We start from the raw sequence: 15,920 nt of genomic DNA, 5'->3' as shown, positions 1-15,920 counted from the left end.
CAACAGAGGCTAATTGTATGTAACAGCCTGAACAAATACTAGAACAATATGCATCCAAAACATATTAACAAAGTTTAAAAAAGAACCGGTGTTGTTTTTTGGTTTTTCGGAAAACCAAAAAACCGACGTTATTCAGTTTTTAAACCAAAACGGGAAAACAGATAAATCAACGTTTTGGTTTTGTTTGTATGATTTACGGATAATCCAGTGAATGCTGGGGAAACGAGGAGAAGGCGCATTATGAAGGAGATGTCCGGTCGCCAGGGTGTGTGTGTGTGTGTGTGTGTGTGTGTGTGTGTGTGTGTGTGTGTGTGTGTGTGTGTGTGTGTGTGTGTGTGTGTGTGTGTGTGTGTGTGTGTGTGTGTGTGTGTGTGTGTGTGTGTGTGTGTGTGTGTGTGTGTGTGTGACACTGGCATTTGTTTTCAGAAGATATTATGAGTGTCGTTCGTTCCGGTGCACTCCCGACAGCATAGCACTACATCGAGATTAAGATTAAACTAATTTATTTTGGGAACAGCCGCATATATGCCGGTGTCGGACAGACACAAACACACCGAACACACAGAGCTGAGCTGAGCAGAGCACATACACACACACATCATGCGCCTTGGTGACTGACTGGACATCTCCTTCATAAAACTAATAAAAGGGGGAGTAATCGGGCAGTTCGATGTGTGTAGATGTGTGTGTGGTTAACACGTAGCATCCTGCAGTCACTCTTAAACTGTTCTGATTAAGTTAAACACAGCGAAGGCGGTGCGTAAAAAGGCACAGCTCTTTACCGAGTACGTCCCGCTGCCTCCTGATGCGCACACGTGAAGGAGGGTTTCCTTCTATAAAACAGCTGCGGGCAGCAGATACCGTGAGAGTCCCGGACATTAATTCATAGATCAAGGCAGACTGGTTTACTCTCCTGTTTTGCCAATCCGGTGCTTAAACAAATAGCTCCCTCTACACCCCTGGCCGACATGTCCTTAAAATGAAGTCCGAGTTTGAAATATATCTCTAATAATGTATGCACCACCATTTCCCCACATAAACATAACAGTCTGCAATCAAACGGTTGTCTCCTGTGCGCTCCTCTTCCTACTTGGCGCACCGGTAACATGCTCGTGCGCACAAGAGGCTGAGACCTTAGGCTGAGCCGCCGAATCCCTCGGAACATCATAAAAGCCATTTTCAACGGTTTTCTGGTGAAAGATTAACTAGCTACTGGATGAAATAATATGACTGGTGGCATAGGTGCGGTACCGGTCCGCGGACCGGGGGTGGGAACCCCTGGCCTAGACGACGCCATAGGCTGAAGTGAGTGTGTTGACACTGTGTGTGTGGACTTATCCATCAGATGTAATTACCTTGTGCATATGTGTGACAGTGATAAAGCCCAACAGCTACTCTCAGCACCTACATTAAAGCACCCAGTCCATTTTGATTTGCTGCCAAAAGCAATGACACGTGAATGGTTGTGCGCGTGAGACCTATCGGTTGGAGGGCAAATTATCCATACCATGACTTAATTATGGTCTCCTTGTTTAATTGGAACGCTCTTGACTTTGTCTCTGCATACCTTAGCACGGATCAAAGCATAGGTAATAACGCTTTGGCTGCCTCTGGTACAGGAAGTAAAGGAGTGGCATTGTGCTATGTAATCTTTTCATATGTCCCTGCTTTCTATAGAGTGCCACAGTGACGCGTCCTAAAACCTGGAAGTAAGGGTTCCTTCGACAAAAAAGCAATGCAATTTCTCCATAGGATTTTGGAAAATAGCTGGAAATAAGGTCTGTGGTTGACACACATTTAAGAGACGGATCACGTCTTGTTCAGTCGGATAATATCCACATGTCTACTCTACTTTTATAATTTTCTAATCATAAATCTAATCGATAGATAGTGAAGGAACCCATGCGCAGCTTACTTCTGGGTTTTAGGACGCGTCACTGTAGCACTCTATAGAACAGCATTTCCCATCTTCATTATAACCGTTTCATTGACTGATGCCTCATTAATTAATAGTTACACTGAAAAGGCTATATATTGTTATTCATTGTAAGAGAGAAGAGGAAGAAAACATGTGTTCTTAACAGCGTCACTTTGAATTCAGGGCTGGAATTAGACTTTCAAACAAGCAGCAACACCCACTTGAGAAATCTCAAACACACAATAAGGGGGAGCAAAACAAAGGGAAGAGAAATTGCCTTATGGCATGATACACAATCATCTCATGTCTCTCTGTGTCTTCCTTGCACTGTTTTTGTGCAGGCCGGGATTTATTCAAATGACAAAAGCATTACAACAAATAGCTTCGTTAATGGAAAATAAATATCATTCCGATTGCCGACAGTGTTGTGAAAATCGAACAAATACCTCCTCTTTTTTTTCTACCAGTTAGAACATAGATCATAATTTCAGTTTATTGTGAAGAAGCACTTATATTGAGAGGTAAGATTAGTTGGTTTACCACACTAGAATGTATCCACCACGTCCTTGCAGTTGTGCTAACATTTGCTAATTAGCATTAAACACAAAACAGAGGCTGGTTGTGATGTCACACAGGTTATTGGTCAGATTTGGTCTAAGTATTGGAAACATGTGAAGGGATTTCGTGGGTAACAGGATAGTTTGAACCCGATTGTTTGCCAATCCATCTGATAGTAGGAGATATTCTCCTCCTAACCATATAAAAATAACTAATTGTTGAACTAGAGAAAAGTCCAGTTTGCACAAAATTGAGATTTTTACTGCACAAGAAAATGTTGACTTGCTAGTGGTGTCAAATCAAAAGTCAAGGGTTTGCCCAAGATATTACTATTCACAATTTGAATGGAAAAGTAGCTTTGATAATGGAAGATAAATATTCTTCCACTTCTTATTAGTGTTGTCTGAATCAAGCAAATACCAATTTTGTTTTTTAAGGAAACAAAATATATTTTCAATTTACTGTAAAGTTCTTTCATTAAGAGGTAAGATTAGTCTGTTTACCACACTGGAATTCATCTGCTCCGTCCTCGCAGTCTTTTTGGCCGTCGCACAGCCAAACGCTGGAGATGCAGTTCCCACTTGGACAAGCAAAGTGGCCCTCCTCGCACTTCTGCCCATGGGAAACTGGGACAAACAACACAAACAAGTCAGTCCTCTTGAAATAAAGCAATGTTTGAGGTCATTATATCTTCCTGAGCTCTCTCTGAATCTCTCATCCCACTGTCATTATCATCTCCAAAAAATGAGATCAGTCTTAAGTCTTTTCTAATTGAAGCTGGCTTCCATAGTCTGTCTGTGTTTGTTTGCATAGGTTTCTCACCCTGACAGTTGGTCTCGTCAGCATAGTCCCCACAGTCGTTGGCACCGTCACAGATCCATGTCGGGTGGATGCACAGGGAGGTGGAGTTGCAGCCGATGAAATCCTTTTCCGTCACCCCCAGCTTGTAGAAGTGAGAGCAGTCAGTGTGGTCTGAATACAAAACACAGCGCCACAATTATTGTCTCGTCACCATGGAAGGAATTGAAGAGTCAAAGGGTGAGTGTTTAGACAAAAGTCAATACAAAAAATATATGAATAGATAAACAGATAAATAAATAAGTACATAAATAGTTATCTTTTATCAATAGTTATGTTTCTAATTACAATAAGCCTCATTTTAACTGGATCTGAGTGGATGTCTTTTTTTAACTTCTCTTAATAAAATAAGTATGATGGCGGATCAGCAGGTGAGGCATCGATGTTTCTTTTGGCGCATACATTTAGAAAAACATCAATAAAACGAGACCCGGGCAGACATACAGTACATACAAGTAACCATATTCCTGTGATCTGCTACACCTCAGTTTTCTGCATATTTATTTGAGCCATACTGCAATTGAAAATCACAAGGTGAAGGACTCACTGCAGCTTTTTTCATCCGAGGCGTCGGCACAGTCGATGACCTGGTTACACCAGGCTGAGCTGGGTACACAGCTCCCATCCTTGCACGATGATTCCGTTGATCCGCATGTGACATCTGGGGGAGAGAATTAGCATTTCAAAAAGCAATCGGAGGCAGATACAGGTACGGCTCAAAACAATACTTTCTGGGGAGGTTTAAATAAGCTTCCTGTCCTGGCAGATAAGAAGAAATCTCTCTGATGAGTTGGAGAATCAGTGCTATAAGCACTGGCATAGTGCTATCACCCCCTGAGTGCGGTGCAAGAGCAAATGACCCATAATATGCGAGATGGGCATCTTGGTTTGTTGTTAATTTACCAAGTACTGAACAATGGTTCCGCTCATTTCTCCAGCCTGCAACACATAATCAGTATATAACATACATGCTACTATAATTACATTTCCCTAATAGGAATGAAAAAAGTTATTGGTGGTGTCCTATTAAATAGCAAATGCAAGGCAGAAGATAAACTCCTGGCATCCCATAGTTGGAAAGTGTGCATTAATTATGAAAACACTTCTATCTCCTTGTGGGCTCAATCAGCTTGGTAACTAGACCTTGATAACATCCCACTTTAGTCCAATTACAGCAGGGGAATGAGCAACTTTTACTGGATTATTTCAACATCCAAGGTTAAAAAACGAAATCAGTCGCAAAATATTGTCCAGGCAGCTTCACATGTTGGGGGGGCTTGTGAGCTACTTTGAATCTGTGCACTCTAATCTTGGGGCTCATTAGATGGTGAAGGCTTAGCTCAGCATGTGGCCTAGCGTGGCGTATTAATATGAGCATTAGTGTCGCCGGATCTTGCCCTCGGAGGCAGGACGGGATTGAAACGGGACGGATTGAGCCGCAGATCAAACAGTTGCGACTCACTGCTACAGAAAGCTTCATCCGAGTTATCCCCACAGTCATCGATCCTGTCACAGAAGCGACTGTTGGCCACACACCGTTGGTTGTAGCAAGGTCTGAAACCCTTCCGGCAACTCCTGTTGTCTGGACACAGTGAAATTCATTTGAAAGTTAAACCATCCTCCTTTTAAGCGCTCCAAAATCAATCCACAAGTAATTATTTCTAAGACAATTCATCCAGGTGTTTCTTACCACAGTACTGCATCTTCTCATCTGATTTATCCTTGCAGTGGGCTACTCCGTCACACGTTAGCTGGTAGTCTATGCACTCGCCATTTCCGCACTCAAATTCAGTGTGGATGTTGCAAGAGGAATTTTCTGCTGCAGGAGAAGACAATGAGGCTGTCAAAATCTCAAAGTTGTCTGCGCATATTGGGAAAACTTTGTAAAAGTATGTGAGTTCAGAGGCACTGTGTACTGTAGTGTAGGGTCAACATTTGTAAATGTCATTCAATAACCCAATTACCCTTAAACTGTTCTTCAACATGAGGGAAGTCTGGCTGTGACATGCTTGGCATATTCTCATATTCAGTTAGCAGCTAACTGTTATTTGATTCAGGGCAATGATTTAATAAGAAATGACAACGTTTTACTCTGTGAAATTTGACAATAAATTAATTCACGGACCAATCTCTGTCTCTTTAATTGTTTTTAAATTAAATGTTTTCTTGCTCCAGTAATGAAACAAAATGGGGTGTGGTGTAAAAAGCTTGTCGTCCTCTAGCGTGACATCCAGGCGACCATCCAGATTTTTCCCTGAGTCACTTGCCATGTTTAGTCTAGCCAAACCTCCATCATTTGAACAGCTCCTCCCACCTTATGGTCTATCCTCACATTGCATTTCAAATTCAACCTGCAATCTGTCAAATTAGAGAGCCAGACACCATTGGAATAATTCAGTGACTTTTAGCAGGTAAGTGTAACACCCCATGCTTTCAAATATGTTTTTCTGGCATAAACATAAAGTCCCAAATGATATAGCCTTATTTCCCCGAGCAGTATCGACTATGATTATTGGAATCGTTACAAACGGACTTGCTTAGTCGAAGAGAAAGAAAGAAATCCTGCCTTTCTGTGTGTTTATGCTTAAAGGAATCAATTCAAATAAATCAAAGGTTCATGTAAACAGCACAAATAAGAGCCGTTCAAGTGTGGACATAATCCAGGTTAAACCATGCATTTCAATATGTTCATAAAGAGCGTCCTTTCAATCGATACGTGGTACCGACAATGTCCCGAGGGTTAGCACTTGTGGTTTAATTCAATCTAAAGCTCCTCATGACTTACACACGCATCGGTTGTCGTCCAAGAGCACACGTTCTCCGCGGCAAGTGCAGTTGACCCTCCCATACGGGGTCAGGAGACAAAGGTCGCCGCAGCCTCCGTTCATGTGTCGACACGGGGACAGCTCACCTTCAATAACAATCAAACAGAAGCGATTAAGTGGCGAGAAGCAGTGAAAGAAAGAATTTCCCCTGGGACACGCTCTTTCTTTTAGGTCTGTGAAGGTCCGAGGTGTTCAATTCTTGGGTTGCACAGTTTGAACAATAATACTAATTGGGATTATTTTGACTGTTACAATGTGATTCATGATATTGGAGGGATCGATCATTCTTTAATCTTAATTCCCACTATCATTGAATGATATATTACCTGATTATGATGTTATTGTTTGATGGCATCTGTATCAAACTTACCCTGTTATGCTCTTTGGGGTTTTCCCTTTCCTGTAGTGTGTGATATAGGTTTTTGTGCATGGAAATGGTCTGCAAAGGCAAAAATCCCAAAGTGTCTCTCCCACACACATCCCCCCCCCCCCCCCCATGCCTGAAACACCAACTTTGGATTCCTTTGTTTACTTCTGTAACATAGTGACATCACCATCACTCGCACATTTATTTGCTAGCGCTAAGGGGCAGTACATCTCTATTAGGTTGACCAATCACAACAGCCGGCCAGCTAACCAATCAGAGCAGACTGCACTCTGGTTTCAGACAGAGGGTGAAAAGAGGTGCTGGCAGTATGAGAAAAATAAAGCACTTTTCGAACATTAGTGTCACTGTAGAGGGACAACATACAAATATGAACCATGAATATATGCATATTACGGCTCTTTTAAGTCTGTAAAATTGTATTTGTTCCATGATATCTCTGCAGTTTCAGAATACTTAATACTTAAGGTATTTTTTTTACATATTTAGCCTTTAACAAGTATTGTGCTTCCTGTGATTTGAATATTGCACTAGTCCATATTGCGATTTCAATATACATTTGATTAATTGTGCAGCGCTATTCAATACACTCATGGAGTTTTTTTTCCTGAGCCTGCCTTTTCTACTACAATATTAGTCAGTGATTTTCCAAATAAATTCCATTTGAAGTTGACAAATGATTTGGGTTTGGTAAATCTATACAGGAGCTCTTGCTTTTTGAATCTAAGGCCCTAACACTAAACCTGATCATTACTGCTAATTGAGGCGAAAGCCAATATAGATTTCCTCCTGTAAATTTAAATTACAGCAAAGACAGAAACATCTTGATGTGATGTGCTATGACATGGCATTATCGATATTATCTGATAACATCAGGAAAAATGTATTCACCAGTAAACCAGAAAAAAACTAATATTTATATGACATGTGTTTTTTTTTATTTAATTATGGGGAAATGCAACACTTACAATTTGTTTCATTTAAAAGGATGAGCAGTGGTCAACATGCGAATTCAAAGAGCTGTTCCATTGTTAAAGGATGCCTATATCCTCGCTGACAGTTAGCACAAGTATAAAAAATGCTGCCTTATTTTTTCTTTCTCTGCCTTGGGCGCTGTGTGAAGCTCTGTGGGAATCATGTATTGCACTAAACCGCATGACCAAACTGCAGACATAACCCCTGGAAGAAAATGCGAAGGAGAAAAGGTAGAAAAGAAGCTTAGCAACAAGACATGTAGTATTAAGTGTAAGTGTTAAGAGACATGTGTGTCCCTTCTGTTATTACCTGCCCTCCAGCCATGAGGATTGTATTCATTTGAGAATAAACAGTTCCTGTGTTCTGACGCCCAGGTAAACCATTTGTATGAATATTTAAATACAGGATATTCATTGCGAAGAAAATCCAATAAGAGGTTAACAATAAAAGACCTGCAGAAAGGATAAACTGGTTATCAAATCAACCATTGTTGGTCAGTGGACATTATGCTGTCGACCTGCAGCTGTGCCCACGCAGGTCAAAGGATGTGATTATGTTCCATGAAGAGATAAACAAGGAACCGTATCGCTCTCGGCGTCCGGCCCAACCACTGGGACACACTTAAGCCCACCTTCGTTTGTCCTACTTGGAAATAACTTTATACGACCCTTAAGAGACTCCCTTAATAACATAGGCTACTTATTTTTATTAATTACCTCTGAAACTTCCTATTCTAGCGATTCTTAATAGAACACCTTTATTTATCATTCATTTATCATACCCTTTGCCTTTTTTAGAGCTTATTAATCAGATATTATTAGCAAACACTGACACTAGCTAGCTGATAAGATATGCAGTGTTATAACTGTGTTGAATATTTGACTTTTAGTGTTGTATTTTCTTATTATTCTTGTTAATTTGTTCTTAGCTTTTTTAAATGTGTACATTAGGGTGTATCAGTTTACTGTTCATTAAAAAATAAACATATAGTTCTACTTTTTTATAGATTTAATAGATTAAATATCCTGTTTCAATGCATTTCCTGTTATAAATATAAAAAATAAATATAAAAGAACTACTGAAATCTTTCCAAAAAACATATTTTAGGGTACTCTCTTACCAAAAGTGAATATTAACTTTATTCATTTACATCCATAGTCACTGGATGAAGGCCACCATGTACAGGTTGATGAAGTAAGAGATAAGAGTACGCTGCAGTGAATAAAGATATTATACTTTGAGTCATATTGGTATTAGCCTCAAATAGCAAGAACAAACCTGGCTTTATTAGTTCCCAGAGCATTGAAGCAACAACAATTGCCGAGCTAGGGGAGGATACTGTATACATGCCTCAATATCCTCATTTTTCTAAAGTAAATGGTAAATACAGCAGTGTATTTATTTAGTTCTGTTGTCCTTAACTACACTTTTTACACAATGAAAATGCTCATGTGTAAACTTCTGGCCATAAACACACATCATCGCCCACGCACCTGCCCACACAGAATACACAAATATTTGCAGACGCAACATTGCATCCAATGGTCATTAAGCAGAGCTTATCTCCAGCTGTTCAAATACTCACAGTTGTTTGTGTCCCTGGCCACTGCTATAATTCCCATTGGTTGATGAGGTATGTCCGCTCGAAGCACCTTGGTGTCCGCGCCCGTGTACTTGTTTGATCGCAGCACGGACCTGCGGGCCCAATCCGACCAGTAGATGAAATCTGCATAGATGGCGAGCCCGTAGAAGTTTCCCGCTCCCGATTTAACTATGACCTTAAAGAATATAGGGAAAAATGTTCAATGTTCATCAAATATCATGCCTTTCACCTTTAGAGTAGCCCTTTTTCTGTGTTTTCCATTTCCTGTAGCATGTAAAGATGTTACAGTAGAGGCACAAAACACAAATATGAGCCTTAAAGTTAGCATAATATGTCCTCTTTGAGGCTTGTGCTGTCAAATGCCATTCATAGCAATGAACTTAGCACATTTAACAATATATGTGGTTATAAATGCCAGAATCGATAATCACATGTGCATTTATACATTTCAATACTTGCATAGATAATAATAATAAATTACTCTTTCTAAAAACTGTCTGGAGAAAGCATCATCAGAATTTTGAGTGAAACTCTAGGAATAAATGTTTCGACTCATTAATCAACACATCACACACGCTGCCCACATGACTGCTTAACCCAGATGTTGAGGGAGTAAATGACAGTGTCATTGGCAGGAAGGCATGAATCCATCAGATGGCTCCTTGTGGGACTCTCCAGGCTTGTGGAGGGAGGGGGATCATGGCTGCCAGCAGATATGTAGTCTTAGCCATTAGTGGGACAGGCTTGTAAGCAGCATCACATTAGCCCTGTGCCATACTGGGATTAATAGGACAGGTGTTGATTAAAGGAACCCAGCGTGTGGAAGCAACAACTGGCCATCAGGCAAGTGAGAGACAGGAAAAGAGGCGTAGTGTGGAAAAGGAGGGGGGGGAGTGTAGAACGCCAGATGGGGTCGAATGCAACATATTGATGGGAAATTAGATTTGGGAGACATTAAGTTTACAGCCAGTAACATATTACACTCTCGGAAGTTGTGTTTCGGATAAATGTGAACATATTCTGTACGTCCTTATCAGTCCTTCACTTTTCGATAATGTTGAAACAGGGTTCTTCCTTAACCATGTTGACAGACTACAAACCGATGACCTGAAGAGAGATACATGACAACACATTGCTCACTCAAATGACACTTACCATTCCCACACACTCAAGTTATATTTGCCAAATTCCTGGTAAAAAGGGTATATTTCCCCAGGCCAAACATGCTGACATCTTCCCTTATTATGCACTCTGCTGCCCTTTGTGAAGCACTGCCGTCATTAACAATATGGGTCTCCACTCTCAAAATGGCACGGGGGAGTGGGCCATGCCAAAACTGCCAACGACACTGTCGGCATGTAATGGCACTGCTGCAGAGAGCGGGGGTAGCTGGGCCTTCGAGGACACTTCAACGCCATCCAAGTCTACATTCATATGACTACATACAGAATTGGTGTAATACAATGCATTTTATTGTATCTATTCTAGAGCATAACATATTTTTTTAAATTTCCAACATTGCCTATTGCAAGTTTTAAAATATTGTTAATTGACAGGGAGCCAAGCCTTGTCTTCAAGAGGCCCTATTTTGCTTTCCTGAAGTGTGGTATATTGTTTTTTGTGCATGTAAATGGCCTGCAAAGGCTTAAATCCAAAATGTCCTCTCCACATACTCCCCTCCCCCCTGCCTGAAAAGACTCCATTGGACTCCTTTGTTTACTTCGGTAACACAGGCAGTATGAGAGAAATGAAGACCTTTTTGAACATTAAAGCATTTAAACATATCATAAATAGGCACAACATTAAGATATGAAACTTGAAAATGTGCATAATAATGCCCCTTTAAGAGTTAAACAAACGCTCTTTGGGTATAAGCTCAAGTTAACAGCTACCTCTGTTTAATTTACACATTTTAATTGGAATGGTGAGTGTGCACCCTGAACGGTCTCACTGCAAAGCCTTCATTAGCAGGTCTACGCGGCAGCGAGGGCAGGTGGGGGACCCAAAGGTGAAGATTCTCTGAGCCTTCTGACCCGGCTCGGGACACATATGGGTAACTAATTGAGATGGGCCAAGGTGCTGAGCTGCCGAGGTCATGTCAAGAAAAATCTGAAATTCATTGCAAGAAAAGGCAATCTTGTACTGTAATCTTTCATACATCCACTTATATATAATCTTTTATACATCCAGCTGGGATTTTATAAATTATGCATGCAACGTTTCATAGGCAAAGTGAGAACTCCCCTCACTGAGATTCTTTAGTTTAGCAGGGAAGGACTTTTGTGATTAAGGAACCATCTGTACCCTTAGAGCTGAAATATCAGAAAGAACATCAAGAGGGTTTTCAGATCCTATCCGCTGTGTAGAGGATCATATTTCAGGAGCTCAATAGGGATGGGAGATTCAATGGAAGAATTTTGAGGAAAAGGGCATATCAATCTGACATCCTTGTTTCACTTTATTCGTTTTTTGTAATGAACAACTTCATCACTGAGAGAGATGAATGAAAATAAAATATTCTAATTAGCGAGTCACTGGGGTGTTTTCATGAAAAACAATAGAAATATCCAAGTTAATGACTTTTATCATGGCGTAGACGCTTAAATAGACAGGATTAGGCAACCGCAATAATATATTTTACTCAGGGGGGCATTTTTTTTATACTCACATATCTGCTGGTGCCATCAAAGTCACATCTCTCAATTTTGCCAAGGCTTCCATCTGAGAAGTAGAGCTTCTCCGCTTTGTGGTCAATGGTCAGTCCGTTGGGCGTCAGGATGTCCGAACTGACAATAATCCTCATGTTTTTGCCTGCTAAGGTGGACCTCATGATGCTGGGCCTCTGCTCGTTCCAGTTGGTCCAAAACATCAGGCTAAAATGTGGAAGGACAACCAAAGAAACGTTTATTTGATCGTCTTCAGTAATTTAGCTATAACAAGTGGCTTGATCGTAATGTGAAGATATCATCCATTCTCTCCAAAGAAGCAGATCTTCCCATTTACGAATGTTTACCACCGGAGCAAGAACTACAAATCAATTATGCGTAGTCTAAAATTGAATCAGGGAGCAGGGATGCAAGTGCTACTATAGCAACATGTCAATCAGGAGACTCTCTGCTATGCCGGCAAAACAAACCCTAATGAACAGAAAAAAAGCTTCTCCTCTGTATCAAATTGCTGGAGGTTTAAGCATTTTTGTCAGTGAGTTATCAACATGTTGCCAAGACTTCCACGGGCCTGTCATCGGCTCCCCCTTTTTCGCCCCGAAGGAGCTCATCACCAATAACTAAGCTGCAATTTGATTAAACTGATGAGCATCACACGTTGTGAGATAGAGGTCATATATTCGTAATCCCCCCCTGTGAGGACATCTAAGAATACAAAAAACACAGATAGAGGAAAGGAGTAAATAAATGAAAGATCTCTATCTTGGTTCTTGGTACGGGTTTGCAAGATGGATGGTGAATGTATTAAATCTTCAGCTATGCAGATAAACCACAGACAAATAGAGTTTGAAATGATGTCAATTGGAATAAAAATATCTTTCTGCCACTGGGCACTTGCGTCACACTATGATGAAGTCATGGTAGTCCACTCTAGTGTGATAATAAGGATTCCGGTTGGAAGTCACAACCAGGGACCGCTAATTAATCACTCGAGTTGGAATTCTAATTATCAGACAGTGCTGCTGGAGTAGGATGGATATGGTGCCAAATTGCCAACCAAGGATATAGTCAGAGGTCAAGAAACTGTAGTACCGGACGAGGAGTGAAATACTGACTCTTTTAAGACTGCTCACAGAAAATAATGAAATTCATGATTATGCAAGAGTTAGATCTTTGACAGTAATACTGAGGTGTTCTTTTTGAACAACAGACAACACCTTTTCTGAGAGAACTGGCAACCAAAGTAAACTGTTAAATCAGGTATTCAATAAGCTGTTGGTGCAGCTCAGGTGTTAAAATGCTAAACAAGGCAATCTTTATCTCAGTGAAAAGGATGTTTAAAACCAAAAATAAGGTCTTGAGATAAAAAATATATATATATTTAACACTAAAGCTGCCATTTAAGTTTTGTTTCAAATGTTGGATTGTCTACACATAGGTGCTTTAAAAATATGTTTTTATCTTAAAAAGAAACAAGTCCTCAGTTTTGTAATATTATTTAAATGCAAATGTTGTTATGTTGTGTCATCTGGAACAGTAAAATTCCAGCCTTTTCCCTGATTCAATGTTTATACTGAATAAGGCTGAGACAATGAAAGTTAGATCAATTGTTGTATCATCAGCATAGCAAATCAAAGCAATGTTATGCTAAAGGTGATGACCCCAATTGGTAAACACATTGGAAAAACTGAGCAAAATATGTAATTATAGGTAAAGAAAATGTTTTGAGTGACAGTATCAAAAGCTGAATTTAGGTCCAGAGTTTTCTTGGATTAACTGAATGATACAATCATTCAGAGTAAGAGACCATTTGGAGAGATATAAAAGAGCTACTGACTTTTGACACTCATCCAGGGCCAGGACATGTGGATGGTCTTCCTCCGAGAGAGTAACCACAGCGTTCCGGCTGAAGGCTCCGACTCGTGTCTGGTCCACAGTTTGTCTGGTGATGGTGGAGGTGGTGGAGCTGGTCCAGTACAAGGTGTCCCAGCCCTGGTGGTACGCGAGGCCCTCCACCGAACCAACATCTTAAGAAAAGAATACAAAGACAAATAAGAATTTGGCACAAGTTAGAAAGAAGAAAACGTGTTCAGACAACACAAAAGAAGCACTGGTTTATTTAAAACACACAGGCCAGTCTGAAGGACACAGATGTTTGAAGCTACATCTGGCAAAATCCAAAAGTAGAAAATGCATCCACCTTATTAGTGTGTTTCATCATTTGTAAGAAAAAGAAAATCAGAGTAAGAGACCATCTGAAACTTAAGTGTAAACAACATAACAAGGTTTCTCCTTTTACAATTTAGGTCCAGGGAGAACTTATTGATATATCAGGTTGTGTGGCCTTCGGGTAACAAAATCAACCTAAATTAAAACATTTAGGTTATCTCCCACTGCCAGCAGGGGCCACTTAACTGTGCTAAAAGCAACACATATTGACTTTGCTTGTAACAGATGGCAGGCCCCAATTGTGTTAGAATTGGGATTAGGTTTCCTCTGTGATTGACAGGGAAATGACTCCATGCCTGACTACGCCGGACAGACATCTATTTGTTGATGCAACAGTCACTCAGCACCTGAATATGTTTTCGTTTCTAGAGCAATTTCCTAAACAGAGAATATGAAAATGACTTTGCAGCCGCCCGATGCCTGTGACTGACAGGCAGGAGACCTCCATGGAGAGACACAGTGATCACAGACTGAAAACCCGGCCATATTCATGTTTTGATCATTACTGAGATTTTGTATTTGCAGCAACTGTTTCTTAAATGACCTTTTGAATATGACCTCCGTTGTTTCAATATTCCAAGCACCGACCAATTTGAATAAGTCGGGTCAGAATAACTGCAGTAATACAATGTCGCTGGGTTATCATGTAGTCATGTTTATGGATATGACTACTGCTCCCAATGGACCACTGTAGGGTATTTGTGGAAGCCTTTGACTTGGGGATTGTTTCCATTATGGGAGGGAAAAAATCACTTTACATGGCATGCTTTTAAAGCAAAGAAAATGTTGACACAATGCAAAATCCATTAGGCCAAACCAGTACAACCATACAAAAAAGAGAAAACCCAACACTAACAGTGCTCCTGAGTGCAAAAGAGAACGTTTTAGGATAAAGGAAGCATTACATTTCCCTTTGAAGAATTATTTCCTACCCTGATACAGCATATCCATTACAATTCAATAAAGCCACCAGCCCCTAAGCTATCAGATATAACAGTGTGTCTGCCGGGTTTGTTAAGGCTTTGGAAAGATGACCTGCATGAATCAGGTTCTGTCTCTGTTTGTTTGTTCATGTGTAAATCATTTTTTATTGCTGTCAAAACAAGGGATCATCCATCTGAAGAAAACTCACTACAAGTTCCAAAAGAGTACCTTCTCCTCTTTGTTCAACTCAATATGAGCAACAATAAAGACAATATAACATACATTTAACAATGCCTTAGTATTCATATGTCATTTGTTTAGATGTAAGTGTCATGATCTTTGTTTTTGTGTAATGTTTCTCGTTTTATTTTGAAATGCATCATCTCGCTCTTTCTAAGAGTTCTTTGTCCTGGTCCCCCTGATCTGGTGCTTCTTGTCAAGGTTCGTGTCCATGTCTCCTGTGTCGTGTTATCCTGTCCCACATTTCTAATTTGCTACTTTCCCTCTCTTTTACCTAGCCTGTAATTTGGGTTTTTGTGTCCTGCCTTAGGCCCCGCTCACACGGGACCGTTTGCGTTTATGCACAGTATGCGTATTCAAAAAAGTCTTCCGTTCACATGCATTAGTTTCATTTAACGTGTCTGTTTAAACGAGGCCGCTGGAAACGCTGTAGTACATATGCTGGGACTGTAAGTGGCGCTGTAACTTCCGCCAAAATACACCAAAAGCCGCGAAGAAGAGCAACCGAGCAGCCCTGCTGCAATGTTGCCATGGCTACCCTTCTGTTTAAGCCCCGAAACTGAAACTGAAACTGAAAGAAACTGAAAGAAACCGAATCTGTGGATATTGCATCCCGACCAAGAAGGTCTCCGTGGAGAGGACGGCTCAGAAAGAGAGAGATATTCTCTACAAACAACGGGTGAGATCCTCCTTTGTCAATATAATGGATCAATGCATGAAATCTGACTCTGTTTATTTT

At 40.5% G+C, this 15,920-nt stretch overlaps 1 protein-coding gene across 1 annotated transcript in view; it reads right to left on the bottom strand.

The window, feature by feature from the left end:
* Nucleotides 1-15,920, bottom strand: part of lrp1bb (low density lipoprotein receptor-related protein 1Bb) — a 305,232-nt gene that overhangs the window by 70,824 nt on the left and 218,488 nt on the right. Inside the window, exons 42-50 of the mRNA XM_034134148.1 lie at nucleotides 13,626-13,815; nucleotides 11,791-11,995; nucleotides 9,105-9,297; nucleotides 6,120-6,245; nucleotides 5,025-5,153; nucleotides 4,797-4,916; nucleotides 3,882-3,995; nucleotides 3,299-3,448; nucleotides 2,980-3,102 (exon numbers count right to left, since the gene is read on the bottom strand). Of these exons, the coding sequence (XP_033990039.1) occupies nucleotides 2,980-3,102; nucleotides 3,299-3,448; nucleotides 3,882-3,995; nucleotides 4,797-4,916; nucleotides 5,025-5,153; nucleotides 6,120-6,245; nucleotides 9,105-9,297; nucleotides 11,791-11,995; nucleotides 13,626-13,815 (1,350 nt within the window). The remainder of the gene's footprint in view (nucleotides 1-2,979; nucleotides 3,103-3,298; nucleotides 3,449-3,881; nucleotides 3,996-4,796; nucleotides 4,917-5,024; nucleotides 5,154-6,119; nucleotides 6,246-9,104; nucleotides 9,298-11,790; nucleotides 11,996-13,625; nucleotides 13,816-15,920) is intronic.

The sequence above is a fragment of the Trematomus bernacchii genome, unplaced genomic scaffold (assembly GCF_902827165.1).
Source record: "Trematomus bernacchii unplaced genomic scaffold, fTreBer1.1, whole genome shotgun sequence".
NCBI classification, from domain to species: Eukaryota; Metazoa; Chordata; class Actinopteri; order Perciformes; family Nototheniidae; genus Trematomus; species Trematomus bernacchii.
Note: the sequence above shows the minus strand (reverse complement) of the source record. Positions and strands in the feature narration are given on the sequence as shown.